This window comes from Rhododendron vialii, chromosome 3a (assembly GCF_030253575.1).
Source record: "Rhododendron vialii isolate Sample 1 chromosome 3a, ASM3025357v1".
NCBI classification, from domain to species: domain Eukaryota; kingdom Viridiplantae; phylum Streptophyta; class Magnoliopsida; order Ericales; family Ericaceae; genus Rhododendron; species Rhododendron vialii.
In genome coordinates this window covers 22,817,029-22,834,332 of record NC_080559.1, presented here as the reverse complement: position 1 = coordinate 22,834,332, position 17,304 = coordinate 22,817,029, and the positions used below count along the sequence as shown (strand labels likewise).

General features: G+C 41.4%; 1 protein-coding gene across 1 annotated transcript; it reads right to left on the bottom strand.

Annotated features, from left to right (window-relative positions):
- Positions 1-14,848: 14,848 nt before the first annotated feature.
- Positions 14,849-16,996, bottom strand: LOC131320503 (transcription factor DIVARICATA-like). Its single transcript, XM_058351218.1, has 2 exons — positions 15,837-16,996; positions 14,849-15,466 (listed from the first exon to the last, which is right to left on the bottom strand). Exons 1-2 carry the CDS (start codon positions 16,226-16,228, stop codon positions 15,028-15,030), a joined length of 831 nt encoding a protein of 276 aa, XP_058207201.1. The 5' UTR covers positions 16,229-16,996; the 3' UTR covers positions 14,849-15,027.
- Positions 16,997-17,304: the final 308 nt, after the last annotated feature.

Here is a 17,304-nt window from a genome sequence, read left to right as displayed (position 1 = left end):
TGATTATACCACGGAATTCTATCAGTTGGTAGCACGAAACGACATAGCCAAGACAGATGAACAGGTGATATCGAGGTATGTTGGGGGTTTGCGACAATCTTTTCAATACTCTTTGAACATGCTCGATTTGTATTCTGTGTCGACTGCCCATCAACGGGCATTACAGTTGGAAAAGCAGGCGAGTCATAAACCACCGACTACTTGGAGTGGTGCGGGAAGGACCACAACTCCTACCCCCGCCAAACCAGCGGCTCTCCCTCCACCGGCTGCCCCACCCGTCAGTCAAGCAACGGGTGGTCCGAGGTTCAAGTGTTTTAAATGTGGTGAGCCAGGCCACCGTGCTGTCGAATGTCGAAAAAGTGATCACGAAGGCAAGGCCTTGTTCCTGGAATATGATGAAGCTAAGGATAATCTAGTTGGTTCGTATGAGCACGACCCAATATTCGATACAGAACTTCCAGAAGAGAACATGGAAGAGGTTGTGGGGGATGTCGGACCGATGTTGGTGGTTCGGCGAGCCTGTTATGCCCCTCGTGAAGCAGATGGTGATTTGTGGCTGCGAAGCAATGTATTCCAGTCTACCTGCACCATTGGAGAAAAGGTGTGCCGATTTGTGATTGATTCGGGGAGTTGTGAAAATGTGGTCTCAGAGGAGGCAGTCCAGAAGCTTGGGTTGAAGACGGAGCCTCATCCTAATCCTTATAAGCTGGCATGGTTAAAAAGAGGTAACGAAGTCAAAGTTTCTAAAAGATGTTTATTATCGTTTTCTGTTGGCGCTACATATAAGGATCAGGTTTGGTGTGATGTGGTGGCGATGGATGTTTGCCATCTCCTGTTGGGGAGGCCATGGCAGTTTGACCGCAGGGATATGCATGACGGGGGCGCTAATACATATTCTCTCATGTCTGGGGGTACAAAGGTGGTGTTGCTGCCTTCAAAGGAGATTGTATCCAAACCACCAGTTGGGGAGGGTACCAATCTGCTGACAAGGATGCAGTTTGAGGAGGAGATTTTGGAAACAGAAGTGTTATTTGTACTTGTGAGTAAAGCGAGCTCGCAGGTAGTGCTTGATCAGAATGTTCCAGCTATTATCTAGCCCCTACTGTCAGAATTTCAGGATGTGTTTCCAATGGAGTTACCGGATGGGCTTCCACCCCTGCGAGATATCCAATATCAGATTGACTTAGTGCCAAGTTCAAGCTTGCCAAATCGGCCCCATTATCGGATGAGCATGAAGAGCTGCGGAGGCAAGTGGAAGAGCTGCTGTCCAAAGGGTTTATTAGAGAGAGCCTTAGTCCCTGTGCAGTACCAGCGCTATTGATTCCCAAGAAGGATGGCACGTGGCGAATGTGTGTTGATAGCAGGGCAATCAACAAAATAACAGTAAAGTATCGTTTTCCAATTCCGCGCCTAGATGATTTGTTGGATCAATTGGTGGGAGCACAGGTTTTTACAAAGTTGGACTTGAAAAGTGGCTATCACCAGCTTCGTATTCGGCCTGGTGACGAATGGAAAACAACCTTCAAAACGCGGGAAGGTCTGTATGAATGGCTGGTCATGCCGTTTGGATTATCAAATGCACCAAGGACCTTTATGCGGATGATGAATCAGGCGTTGCGTCCTTTTATCGGTAAGTCTGTTGTGGTATATTTCGATGATATCTTGATATATAGTGCCTCGCCTGAGTTACATTTACAGCATTTACGGGATGTTCTCACTATCCTTCGGAGAGAGAAGTTATTCGGGGCGATCAAGAAGTGTGTGTTCTTGACAGATTTTGTGTTATTCTTGGGTTATGTCGTGTCCAAGGATGGAATTTCCATTGATGAATCAAAAATTGAGGCTATTCAGAGCTGGCCTCAACAAAAGACCCTCTTTGACGTCCGTAGTTTTCATGGGTTGGCAGCTTTCTATCGGTGCTTTATTCCTCACTTCAGCACTATTATGGCACCAATTACAGATTGTATGAAGGGTGTCCGTTTTATGTGGACAGATGCGGCAACCGAGGCTTTTCAGTTGGTGAAGCAGAAATTAACATCTGCAGCGGTCTTAATTCTGCCAGACTTCTCTCAGCCCTTCGAGTTACATTGTGATGCGTCCAAGGTGGGAATTGGGGCTGTTCTCAGCCAACAGTCAAAACCGGTGGCATTTTTTAGCCAGAAGTTGAATGGGGCAAAGATGAAGTACAATACTTATGATATGGAATTCTATTGCTTGATACAAGCACTTAAACACTGGTACCACTATCTTATTCACAGCGACTTTGTCTTGTATTGTGACCACGAAGCGTTGAAGCATCTTCATACACAAGATAAGTTGTCTGACCAGCATGCAAAGTGGGCAGGTTACATTCAGCAGTTCTCTTTTGTCATTAAACACAAGTCGGGTGTGCTCAACCGTGTGGCCGACGCCCTCAGTCGCCGCTCCGTTTTCCTCACAATGATGCGTGCGTAGGTAATGGGTTTTGATGCATTCCGTGAATTATTGGCTGAAGATTCTTCTTTTTCTGAGGTGTTAGCAGTTGTTGCGAGCGGGGTCGAGTCAGACTTTCATTTGCAGGATGGATACCTTTTCAAAGGAAACCGGTTATGCGTTCCGGATTTTAGCCTTCGGTTAAAAATCATTAAGGAATTGCACAACGAGGGCCATGTCGGACGGGATAAGACTTTTGCTTTGGTGTCAGCGGCTTATTTTTGGCCAACATTGCGGCGGGATGTTTATCGGTTTGTGGAGAGTTGCCATATTTGTCAAGTGTCTAAAGGAACGCAACCAACGCTGGATTATACATGCCATTACCTGTTCCGTCGCAGCCATGGACTGATGTGAGTATGGATTTTGTGCTGGGCTTACCTCGTACTCAACGGGGTAACGATTCTATTTATGTGGTAGTAGACCGTTTTTCCAAAATGTCCCACTTTATTCCTTGCAAAAAGACCACGGATGCGGTAAAGGTTGCTGAGCTTTATTTTTTTGGAGTGTATCGTTTGCATGGGCTACCGAATTCTATTGTTTCTGACCGGGATACCCGGTTCTTGAGTCACTTCTGGCGCTGCCTGTGGAGGTTGGTCAACACTAAGCTTGACTTCAGCACGGCTCATCACCCTCAGACCGATGGGCAGACTGAGGTGGTGAATCGATCTTTGGGCAACCTTCTTCGTAGTTTGGTGGGTGAGTACCTCAGGAGTTGGGACCAAAAGTTGAGCCAAGCCGAGTTTGCATTTAACCACTCCGTTAACCGTAGCACCGGTTTTTCCCCTTTCCAGGTGGTCTATGGGTTCAACCCCCGTTCACCCATTGATTTAGCTCCAGTCCCGGACTTAAAGCGAATTCATGGTAAAGCTAAAGATTTTGTTCAACAGTTGCAGAGCATTCATAAGGAGACTGCGCAGCACTTGCATGACTCCACTGCAAAGTATAAGCTCGCGGCTGACAAAAAGCGGCGGTTTGTGGAGTTTGACGTTGGCGATTTCGTGTATGCCGTCCTCACAAAAGACCGCTATTCTGCGCATGATTATAGCAAGCTTGCTACTCGCAAAATTGGTCCCGTTGAAGTCATTGAGAAGATCAACCCCAATGCCTACCGTTTGAAGCTTCCAAGTCATGTACGTACTGCTGACGTGTTTAACATGAAGCACCTGCTACCATTCAAGGGTGACAGTTCGTCTGATGACGAGACAAATTCGAGGGCGAATTTCTCTTCAGAAGGGGGGATGATGCAGTAGCCAAAGAGGAGGAGTTCCATTTTAAGCATGCCAAGACCCATTTCTACTAACCGGTATTTTCGTAATATTACTAATCGTGGATTTAGGCGACGGGTCTGCCTGGGTTCGATTTGAAACGGCCCAACAGTTAAAACACATGCCTTTGGCCATGTGCCGTGTGTTTTTTAGCCTTCTGAGGCCGTTTAGGCCTCCAATTGGGCCTTCGTTCCGTTTTTGGGCTATTTTTTGCGCTCTTATAACTTTCCGTAGGAAAGTCCAATTCAGTCCATTCTTTTTCCTGATGTTTTGTTTTCCAGTCTAATTTGTGGGTCCGAATTAATTTCGGTATTGTTTCTTTATGTTTTCTAGGGTTCGCGTTGCTACCTTTATATTAAGTTTTTTTATGCCTTAGGGCTAAACAGTTGATTATTGATAAAGAAAAGAGTCAGAGAGAGTTTCTCTAAAATATTGTATTTGTGATTGTCCTTATCGCTTCGATCATCAGTTTTCTTATACGCTTCCCTGCATCAGAATCGTTAAGGTAGGAAGGATGGACTGATGGTGCTGTGACAAAATGAGAATGGAACTGATGTATACTCAATGATCTAGATGAGTGTGCACGCAGCCCGTCCTTTGAGAAAAGAACTCACTGTAAGAGAGAATTTGTTTCGATCGCACAGATCGTGCCATTAGTCTTTCTGTAGAATTACTTTGCCATGCTTTTGACTTTTGAGCGCTGAGATTAGGCATTGCTTAAGAATGTTCTTATTGGTACTCAAATTTTCATCTTCTACTCTTGCCTTCTGGCCCTTCCCTGTCAGGCATCTGATCTAGCTTGCCATATCATAGCGAGGTAAAGTACTCATGAAATTTTCCCAATATCTTAGAAGGGTCATTTTTGTAATTTGATACTTGGATGTTTTCAACAGCATGATATCTGCTAGTTTCTTTCATAACTGCTCGTTTCATAATGAGACTACTTTTCGTTACTTGATAATGTAGTTCCGATCAAGAATTAGTATATGAAATTGAACTCCTCTTCTTTTGATTTAATTCTTGTTTCACTTGTATATACTGCTTAGCCTCCGAACCTCGCCTTCCAATAAGGTTGAAACACCCCAAGCGTAGGGCTAGGTCGTCGATAGCATAATATCCGGAAGTCCGGGATCGTACTCACAGAGAATCGAAATATAGCTAGTTTGGATTGTAGGTTTATATGGTAGAGTGCGGCGTTCAAGACGGCCAACTTGATTTTGCTTTAAAAGTGAAAACTAAGGAAAAGATTAGAAATGAGCTTAATTAACTTAAAAGAGGCAAGTCTAGAGATCGTCCATCCCTTGACAAAGGCCGCTGCCGGTTCTCGATTATAACTCAAGCGAGGGTCACGACCGCGTGCTCACGCCCAGAAGATTTAACTTTAATGACTACGTTTATCAAAAGATGTGATTAAACGGAACTAAACAAACCTGTTTTTGCTAATGTATCTAAAACACGTAGGAGGCCACGAGCCCTCGGTACGTCACTTGCCAAGACCGCTTGACTAAACGACATACTAAGGAGTTAACACCCCTCGCTTAGACCGAAATGGCTAGGTTAGCTTAATTCCGAAAATCATAATTTTAAACCCGAATGTTTAAGAACCAAATAACAACCTAAGTCATTGGGAAAGATTAGCCCAAGACTTAACCGAAAAACTACTCACACATAATAAAAAGACTAGAAAACATGCTTAAGAAAGGAAACATGATTAACCGATAAAAACGGAAATAAACTTGATATTAGTAAAGATCTAGTCCGTACAAGCAACTTTAATAAACGAGAAATTAACAAACGAGAAAGACTTACTAGTGTTCTTGAAGGAAATAACTAAGAAAGCTTGAAACTTTAATGGAGTTCCTAGGAAATGAAAAAGACTTAAAGTAAAAAATGACTAGCTAGATAAAGATGAGAGAGGAAGACCCTATTTATACAAGGTGGCCTTACTCTCTCATAAAATATCCCAAAAAATATCCTAAAAGTAGCCAAAAGTGGAAAATAACCCAAAAGTAGAAGATTGAAAAAGGTAGCAAAACGTGGATATTTCTCCAGTATGAACCGGTACTGGGCAACCCCCAGTACCGGTACAAGGCCTTCAAACGGGCTGGAAAAATTGAACTATGGACTCTATGTACCGGTACTGGGAATTGGCCAGTACCGGTTCATACTTGACAGATTTTTTGGGCAACTTCGCGGACTTGCTCCGGACACTCCCGAACTCGGATTTAGGCGTTCTTTGAACCGTTGGAAAGCTCGTCGAGTCTACTTTTTAACCCAAGTGGTTTGGATCAAAAGTAATTTGTACATCAAAAGTTATGACAATTCTACCCTCAGCACGTCGGAAGATGAGTAGCTTTGATAAAATCCTCACTTCTTCTTCAATTCCCTTGACTCTTGGGCGACCCGAGCAACCTCCAAACCATCTTCCGAGCACCATAATGGGGTGGCACATAGCCTTGAGTACTTGGGTGCACCTGGAGCATTCCTTGGCGTTCAAACGCGCCTTATTTATACAAATTGCCTGAAATACACAAAAACACACCTTACGTCAATATCGCATAAAAATAACAACATATATATACAAACACAACATACTAGAGGACTTAAGCACCAAGAATATGCATTATTGGGTGCTTATCACACCCCCAACTTGAACTTTGCTAGTCCCTAGCAAACTAAATCAAAATGTATTAAACTAAGTTAAGCAATCTCCCTGAGATTCAAGACACAAAAACTATGCTCAACTATTTCAATTAGGCAAAGGTCCAAAAACATTCCTTCAAATCCGATCACGTGCAATCCACGCACAAACATGCCATGAACTAGGATGAACAAATTATGTCATATTAGAGTAGTCAAGCATGTGTGCACCACAACGAGTTTCGACTCGAAAACTCACAAGGATACGCTCTTATTCGACTTTTCACACAGTGAGATACAAGATACATCTCATGATAAGCGCTAGCGAGTAAATGCAATAGCCAGAGACAAAAAGTTGTGCAAGCTATCAAAAGGGCGCTTAGAACAAAAGGAAAGCTAATTATTGACAAGTATGCACGACAAAGGAACAAATCATACTCAAAAAGTAGTAAATATCGATCATGCATCAAACGGAGTTAATTACAGTACAAAAGATCAACGGAGGACTTTATTAGCTTATAACGACCTTGGATACAAAGAGAAATGGACTACAAAAATGTAGTGGCCATATACTTGCATGGTTCATCTACCCTTGGCCACTACCGACCCTAAACTACTAAGGCATGGCCTCATATCGGCCAAACACCAAACAAAGTTACAAAAAAAAAAGAAATAAAGAAAAACTATTACCACCGACTCCACCACACATAATCTTCATCCTCATCCGGCTCCTCACGGTATTGAGCATTGAGCTCCCCCTTTTTATCGGACTATTTCTCATCCGGAATGTAAGCTAGCTCGGTAGTCACACCAATCCTCTCATCAAAGTATTCAACCCTCTTTTGAATATGATTTGCTCTTTCATAGCATTTCTTTGATTTTTCTTTGAGGAATATGGCCATTTGAAATGAAATTTGAAGTAAGAGAGATTGAGGGGCCAATTTTGAGAACTTTAGAAAGGGAGATGAAAATTTGGGGTCTTAGCTTTTGTAGTGGGAAAGGAGAGATAGGGAATCATGTACCAATTCTTCGCCTTTTTACATTCCAACCACTTCTATCACGTTCACATGCACCACCCCCAAACCTCCTTGAATCTTTGAAAACTATTGACACATAACCCTCCAAACATCCGGTTACCTAGGTTTAAACAATGGAAGAGACTCGGACTACGGTTCAAAACAAGGACAATGTTACTCTTATGTGGTTTAATCAAACAAAAATGCCTTGAATCATTTCCTAAGTAAGCTAACAACTCCAATAAGATGCATAAAAGATATATATACTACTCAAGAATGAACAAAAGATATTATTTACGCAAGTGCAGAAATGAGAACAAAAGCATGGGATGCTAAAGAAACGAATCTGTACTCTAACGATGCACACAACTTGACTTTACTTTTAGGCTCAACTTGTTCATCAATATTCATGTATATGCATGTGACATGGATTCAAACACATAAGCAAATTCGACGGGATACACGACTCTTGCCACTGACACAATTGAGCATAATTAAATTATCTAACATACGAAATCACTTCCAACAAGGGAAGATTGCACAAAAAATTTGAAAATTTATCAAAAGCAGAAAAATAAGACAAGTCTCATAACATATATATGGCACATATATAACCCTCCCCCCAACTTAAACGATGCTATGTCCTCATAGCATGAAGACAAAAGTATTAGAGAGGGGAGAACAAAAATTGTACCTCCAGGGGGAATGTCAACCCCCTTATACCTCGACCATGTTTGAGGCTTTCTTGTCATTGCTTTCCTTTGTCATTGGAATTGCTTCCAAGGCTCACTCTTTCGGCTCCTCCATCGGAACCACAGCTAGTCACACAAGGTCATCACCGGGGCTTTCTTGGTCTTACAACCGCGACACGTAATCGCACCCATGCTTAAGGCTCCTGAATGCCTCACTCACCTTAGCTTTTAGACCTAAACTACCAAGGCTGGTGTGGTAGCATGCTTACCCTGCAAAAGACTTAAGAACCAACTACCTACTAAGAAGCAAATGACATTAGAACCGCCCGGCTCGTGTTATCCGGGCATCAACAAACATATATACAAAGAAAAACAACAAAGAATACCTCTCGATTTTCACGCAATCTCACGAGTCATACTTTTATTCCCGAGTCTCACCGGAGAGAGAAGACACGGGTGGCTACTAGACCATCAAAAAAAGGAAAAGAAAAGAGATAGAGAAAGAAAGAGTTTATGTACGTTCAACCAAACGCGGGCTCCGAACATTTAGTATGCCAACAAGAGCTAATAAAATGAACATAGCACTCCACTCTTCACTCTGCTTCAAAAATTGAATTCGACCATGCCACAAAAATAGATATTTTGAGTAGCACATTTGCCGAATTCGTTTAAGACATTTAAGTTCAACTAAGTGCGCATTCCAAACTAGATTGATTTTCAACGAGTTGACAAAATCCAGAATGCAAGGATGATAAACTAAATCAAATTCATCAACACCAACAAAATCAATCAATTCGATTTTTAAAAACTCTTGCAATAGGGGAGACTCAATATGAAGGGTGACAGCATCAAGAGTCGAGACTTTTGGATGGTTCAAAATTTCTATAGATGGTATCTCCTCAAAGGAAGGAGACAAACTTTCAGGTCTAGTCACATTCTTCCCATCCTGCTCATTCAGCAGAGCATTCAAGAAGTCTACCTCCACATTGGTGTCCTCAACAATGAGAAGTTTCTCCCCCGGATCGTCACACAGAGGGGGATTCATAGGGGGAGAACACTGGATATCAGGCTCAATATTTGGCTCACCACCCCAATCAGACTCTGAGAAGTTGTCAGAATCTAAACTAACATCTTCAGCAAAGGTATGCAGCTCAATTTCCTCTTCCATGGCATTTGAATTGGACTCTTGAAAATGTTTAACAAAAACCCTAGATTGCAAAGTTTGAGCCAATAGATCAAAGAAATCTAATGCTTCAATGAGTTCTTTATCAAACAATTTACCATCGCACAACACATCTATGAAAGCATGACTCTTGTGAGAAAGTCTATCATAAAAATAGTTGGCAATTTGAAAATTTTCAAAGCCGTGATTTGGGACCGCAATGAGCAAGTCCTTGTATCTTCCCCAACATGCATAAAATGGCTCATTCTCTCTTTCAGCAAAAGTTTGAATTTGTTTCTTGAGAGCAAACCAATTTGTAATGGTTATATGACTTTTAAAAACATTGGTGTCATGAGTAGCTATGTAAGGGGGTGTAAAAATTTGATTGGGACAAAGGTACTCCCGTAAAGTCTTGTGGGGTGGTGTAATTTGATTGGGACAAAGGTACTCCCGCAAAGTCTTGTGGGGTGTTTCCCAATTTGTTGCCGCCATTCTATTAGATAAATAAGACATAAAGTAAATAGGTTAGAGGGGCTATGCCGCCACCTCTTTTCTCAAAACAGTTCTGTGGGGTTATGCCACTGCCACGTTATATGGACAATAAAAGAAAAGGCAATTGATGCTCAATCTAGCTTCGTTACACCTCAAGTCGAATTGGTGGCTCAGTTAGAGGTATCCGCTAAATCGAGTTCAAATTACACAAAGAAAAAATAAACGGAGTACTTACAGTGGTTTGTCGAACCTCCAAATAAGCTATATTAAGAATCCCCGGCAACGGCGCCAAAAATGCTTAGCCTCCGAACCTTGCCTTCCAATAAGGTTGAAACACCCCAAGCGTAGGGCTAGGTCGTCAATAGCATAATGTCCGGAAGTCCGGGATCGTACCCACAGAGAATCGAAATATAGCTAGTTTGGATTGTAGGTTTATATGGTAGAGTGCGGCGTTCAAGACGGCCAACTTGATTTTGCTTTAAAAGTGAAAACTAAGGAAAAGACTAGAAATGAGCTTAATTAACTTAAAAGAGGCAAGTTTAGGGATCGTCCATCCCTTGACAAAGGCCGCTACCGGTTCTCGATTATAACTCAAGCGAGGGTCACGACCGCGTGCTCACGCCCGGAAGATTTAACTTTAATGACTACGTTTATCAAAAGATATGATTAAACGGAACTAAACAAACCTGTTTTTGCTAATGTGTCTAAAACACGTAGGAGGCCGCGAGCCCTCGGTTCGTCGCTTGCCAAGACCGCTTGACTAAATGACATATTAAGGAGTTAACACCCCTCGCTTAGACCGAAATGGCTAGGTTAGCTTAATTTCGAAAATCATAATTTTAAGCACGAATGTTTGAGAACCAAATAACAACCTAAATCATTGGGAAAGATTAGTCCAAGACTTAACCGAAAAACTACTCACACATAATAAAAAGACTAGAAAACATTCTTAAGAAATGAAACATGATTAACCGATAAAAACGGAAATAAACTTGATATTAGTAAAGATCTAGTCCGTACAAGCAACTTTAATAAACGAGAAATTAACAAACGAGAAAGACTTACTGGTATTTTTGAAGGAAATAACTAAGAAAGCTTGAAACTTTAATGGAGTTTCTAGAAAATGAAAAAGACTTTAAAGTAAAAAATGACTAGCTAGATAAAGATGAGAGAGGGAGACCCTATTTATACAAGGTGGCCTTACTCTCTTACAAAATATCCCAAAAAATATCCTAAAAGTAGCCAAAAGTGGAAAATAACCCAAAAGTGGAAGATTGAAAAAGGTAGCAAAACGTGGATATTTCTCCAGTATGAACCGGTACTGGGCAACCCCCAATACCGGTACAAGGCCTTCAAACGGGCTGGAAAAATTGAACTCTGGACTCTATGTATCGGTACTGGGAATTAGCCAGTACCGGTTCATACTTGACAGATTTTTTGGGCAACTTCGCGGACTTGCTCCGGACATTCCCGAACTCGGATTTAGGCGTTCTTTGAACCGTTGGAAAGCTCGTCGAGTCTACTTTTTAACCCAAGTGGTTTGGATCAAAAGTAATTTGTACATCAAAAGTTATGACAATTCTACCCTCAGCACATCGGAAGATGAGTAGCTTTGATAAAATCCTCACTTTTTCTTCAATTCCCTTGACTCTTGGGCGACCCGAGCAACCTCCAAACCATCTTTCGAGCACCATAATGGGGTGGCACATAGCCTTGAGTACTTGGGTGCACCTGGAGCATTCCTTGGCGTTCAAACGCGCCTTATTTATACAAATTGCCTGAAATACACAAAAACACACCTTACGTGCAATATCGCATAAAAACGACAACATATATGTACAAACACAACATACTAGAGGATTTAAGCACCAAGAATATGCATTATTGGGTGCTTATCATATACCCACTAGAATACTGGAAAAACAATACTAGATAAATCTTGGCAAACCAAGTTCTGACTTTGGCTGTTCACATTGTGTAAACCATTCCCACTTCAGTTCTTTAAGATTTTATTTTTCTCCTGCTTTTATCTTCTACCAATGTTCAAAGAGGAAACAAAGTAGCTTTAGGCCTGTCTGGCTTTAATCTGCTCTAAGGTCTGAACAGAATGGGGAAAAAGTGGACATGTTGCTTTCTCATGCAACTTGCAGAAAAGCTACTCTAAAAAAAGGAGTATTCGAAAGTTGGTGGGTTTGTCATTTACCATGAAGTTGAAATTAGGGTAATCCTCATTTTGCTATGGAACTTTTTAAGTGTTTAGTGTGAGGTTTAGAGGACAATACATGCAATGTGACTTGGGTAAGCACTAAGCTTTTAGCAATAGATGTTGCTCCCAATATAGAGGTTCTAGCAACCATTACAGCAACAAAAAGTGATCAAACACTGTATATGCATTTTCATAGACATGATATATTTAGTTCATCTCTCGTTTGAGAAGATACAAAATCATTCACATATTGATCTACAATTCCCATAAACCAAAGTTTTCAGTGGCGAAAGCACAACGCAAGGCTGATGACCTCTCATGAAATAAGGCCTAAGCCTCAAGGCGTTGAGGCATAAGTCTTTCGAGTTTTACTTTTTTCTGTTATATATATATATATATATATATATATATATATATATATATATATATATATATATATATATATATATATATATATATATACACACGGGGCGGTTCCGAAAACCGCTTAAAAAACCTCTAAAAAAACAGCTCATCTTAGCCCTCCATTTCAAGGGCTAAGATTAAATCTCACCCACCCCTAAACTTAAAACTACGTCTGCCCCCCTTCTCCTCCCCTCTCCCATCTGCCGACCCACCCGGCCACACCCCAGCCCCCAGCTCCTCCACTCCGACCTCCGAGCCGCCGCCGCCAACCCACCACCACGCGCCGACGACCTCTCTCTGTTTCAATTACAATTTATTCAACCTTGTTGGAAAATTTCTACTAATTGCTAACTCCTTTTTGACCTCTGTTTTTGGATATGAACTGAAGCAGGAAATGGAGTGCTTTGATATGAACTGAAGCAGCAGGTGTATTGTATCAAAATAATGATATTGCCACGTATGGGATTAGCACTATTCAGCTTCAAGCATTCGGGTCAAAAAAAAAAAACTCCCAGCATTGCAACTCCAGAGGATCCATGAAAAAAAACAAGGAAACGAAAAAAGTCCCTTTGTTTTTTCAGAACCCGAAATCCAAAATGGAACTTAAATCCATCTTGTGCTAGTGGATTTTATTTACCAGACAAAAGTTCCCCACGAAACAACACCAGATGATAACTGGATTTCTCATTCCCGGTTACGGGGTCCGACCGGCGGCCATCTCCGTGGCTCAACACCAGATGGATGGGTGGGTGTGCTCTATATATAAGTATGTAGGTCGTCCGCGCGTGGTGGTGGGTCGGCGGCAGCGGGAACTCGTCGGTTGGAGTGGAGGGAGGTAGAGGTGGGGGGTGTGGCCGGGTGGGTCGGCAGACGGGAGAGGGGAGGAGAAGGGGGGCAGACGTAATTTTAAGTTTAGGAGTGGGGTGGGATTTAATCTTTGCTCTTGAAACGGAGGGTTGAGATGGGCTATTCTTTTAGAGGTTTTTTAAGCGGTTCCTGGAACCACCCCGATATATATATATATATATATATATATATATATATATATATATATATAAAAAGAAAAAGATAAGTTAAATACCATAAGAAGAGGGAGATAGTGTTTGCGCCGTATGGAGGTATCTCAAAAAAATAACAAACAAGAAAAGAGTAGATAGAATTTCAAAAGAATAAAAGAACCTACTCTTCTAAAGTGTTCACCTCCGTCATCTAGGCACAAAAGGTGTGAAAAGTGTATGACTCCGTATGCCTCCAACGGGTGGGTGAACACCTTTGTGGTTCTCTGTCCAAAAAATCGACGTCCAGAAGTGTTTTCACTGTGGACCAGAATGACCTTTGAAAACATTGCCATAAACCAGAAGAAAAGTAGTGTCGCGGAATGAAGATGCTATCTCCATCTTGCTTAGATAAATTAACTTCTTTTAATTAGCACTTGATTAGCAGTTTCTGCACACAATAATTAGCATTAGAAAGGCACTTGTAGGATATGAGAATGGCTATTATTACTACTTGGTCGTCGACCAAGTTATATTAATTACATCATAACCATGAGGTTAATATCAGGTACTGATTTCCTCTTCCTTTTTTTGCTTTCTGTACTTTTATTCATTCTTCTTCTTGGCTATTGAGCTTTGAAAAGTAAGTTAAAGGGGTTTCTTTCGACCGATTTTGATAGGTAAATAGAACAATTGTCATGACAGGGTCGCATAGGAAACGATTCTTTATGAAAAGCAATGATATCTCCCAAGACTTGTATAAAGAAGCTAAAATTCTAATGCAACAGTCTTGCCACCACTGGCAAATGTGTATTGGGTGTAGAGAGAGAGAGAGAGAGAGAGAGAGAGAGAGAGAGAGAGAAACAATGGGTTTTGAAAAAAACAAGCCACCTTGGCAAGTGTACGTGGGACGCCTGTGTTCTTGCGAAGGATTAAAGCATAAGATGCTTAAAATAAGTGGAATGCAGACTCATCCTTGACACATTGATGGTGAAATTGGTCAACTTGGCCAAATTGGATGCATAAACCTAAAGATGGCTGGAAAGATCTGAAGTGGAATTCCACTGAGTGCTAAGTGAGTCAGCTAATTCGGCCATAGCACCTAATGACGTGGCCGCTTTGGCTAAATAGGCTAATTGGGTTTTAGTTTAATGAGGTGGTGGCACTTTAAAGTCTGCAGAGTTATTTCGGCTGCGAAAATATCAGCGTGTCCATACCGTGTTTTAGTTACTGAAACTGATCTTTGAAAGCTTGTGATGAGAAAGTGACACATTATTTGCACTTGCACAATACTGGAGAAATGCAAGGGTTAAATCATTGACTTTGTTGGTTTGATGTGCTCTAGATAGTGAAGAAACTCGAACGAACATAGGCTTGATGAGCACAGGATAGTACACGAACGCATGGGAAAATTTCACGCAGAGGTTAAATGTACGGATAAGTAATTTTTGCCAAATAGACCTCAGAGTAAAAGCAGATAAATCTTGAAAGAGAAGGAAAACCAAAGACAAACTTGGGAGTCTTTCATTTAGAAGTTGAAGCGCGACATGATAATGAAAGACACATTCTATATACTTCAAAAGATCGTACCGACTCATTCATCACTATATAATTACATGATACTACTGTATGAAATGAGCACTGTGAAGTGATTTGATATCTGCTCGACACAGTTTACTGCCTCATCCGTGGATTCGATATCTTGTGGATTGGATCTGAAACAAAGGATTGAGGGATCCTATTTGAGCTCCAAAATAAGCACCCCTCTGAAGGAATGAGTTGCCATGAGTTGAGCCAAAAACCATCCGTCCTCCATCATTCGAGTGATTCCAGTTGAGCAATACTTTTGGTGTGCTAGGGTCCTTGAGTGACGATGTAAGCGGAGTAGACTTGTTCAGTGAAGGAGGTTCACTATGGTCCGGTGAAGGAGTGTCTGTCAGATGGACAGTGGTGATGTCGTGGATGCTAGGCCGCCTTTTATCTTTGTCTCCTGAATTCAGCCTTAGGAAGTACTTCTGGGCATGGCTTGCCACTTGAGTTGGCGTCTTAGTGATGACAAAATTCCTGGAGATGTTTCTCCAATCCCCCTTACCGTGTTTCTGAAGACCCATCAGAAACCGCCTACATTTAAACCAACCCAAACATGTCACTAGCAATACCAAGAAAGTGTATATGTCGAAAGAATCGTAATCCAAGGCACAAGCTTGAAAGGTTTTAGGAATTGAGCAAGGTCGAAACATGAAATTCGTTAAGGTGTGACTAATTACATTCAACAGCCTTACCTAATGATCAATATTTATTTGGATTTACAGTCAGTTACAAGTCCCCTACATAATATTATAAATTAGGCATAGAGTGCCAATAAAATATATTGGTGAAAGGGGCTTGTAGCACAATAGAGCAATTTCCCAGGTAACCAATTAAACATTACACTAAATAAAAGCAAGAACCGAGCTTGCTATAAGCTAGAACCATGAAAGTGAATTCTCACCTGTGCTCTTCCTCTGTCCACGGCACCCCTTTCTTCCTCTCCTGATCCAGCGATCGACATGGCAAGGGCCTTTTTCGATACACATCGAATTCACCGTTTTCCATCAGCTCTAATGTGAAAGAAGAGGTCAAGTACCCCGGATCAGGAACCCGACCGGCTTCTATATCGCTAACATCTGATTCCAATTCTATGTACTGCCTCCTCACATCAGAAACAGACTTCCCAGGGATCATGGCCGCCACTTTTACCCACCGGTCGGGGGTGTTCTCATCATATAACGCCAGAGCTTTCTCGAACTTCTTGTTCTCTTCTTTAGTCCATTGCGTACTCCTGCTCTCTTGCATCAGAAAATTCAAAGTCGGAAAACACGAGGACGGAAAGAGAGTTTCCATTTCACACAGGACTGAAATCCTCAATCTATGACAAGGCAATTCATATCCATAGAATTGATTCAAGAAGGTGATATAGTGTATGCAGGAAAAAGAAATTCAAAAGATGACATCAAAATGGGAATCATTTACATGGAATCAGAATACAGCTTTCTTGTTTGAATAGCATAAATTGCAGAATCCAGAAAATACCCGAATTTTTGAAAATTCAAGAGAATCTCAAAAAAGAAACCAGATAGAAAATGATCTTTCTCCTTGCTTATTAACCCTTGACCCTGCCAATCACATCTGTCACTAAACCACTAATCTAAGATTAGCAAGAAAGTAGTAGTGCACCATAGGGGATGATTTACTGAAATTGGAGATACTGAAATGAAACGAAGCCTAACATCAATCCAACATACAAGAAAAAACTGAAACGATCATGGAAAGATGCCAAAACCCATTTTAGAAAAGTGATGGATTCTCAAACGGATGACAATACATGGGCAAGCAGTTATTTTCTCTACAGAGAGAGAGAGAGAGAGAGAGAGAGAGAGAGAGAGAGAGATGCTTAGACTAGGATGGGGCAAAAGAACAGGGAAGAGTACTTAATATTCATCAGTAGGAAGAGCACAAGAGTGTTGTTCTCTATTGTGGCTGTGAATGAATCCAAAAGAAAGTAGAATACACAAAGGGGAAGAAAGAAAAAAAAAAACGAATTCCAATTACTGAAAAAACGTGGTGAAGGTGTCCACTTGTGATAGGTTCCACTATCCTGCTGTTCATGTAATTTGTTTCTTCCCTCCTTTTTAAAAAGGTGTTCCAAGGCAAAGCCTTGGCTGCTTTCCTTTGTGGTATATTAAGTAATCAAGCAGTACAAAACAGTAACCAACCACTTGCTTGTCTCTTTCTTTTTGTTTTTTGTTTCGATGATTAGAGGTGTCCGGGTTAGTTTATGCTCACCTCAACTAACCTCACCGGTCTGGTCATAGGCAGACCATTCACGTCAAAACTAGAGAATTCACAAGAAATTACTTTCTTATAGCTTGACCCCAAGAATGAAACCTGGTCAAGTGTGTGGGGAGCATGAACACTTT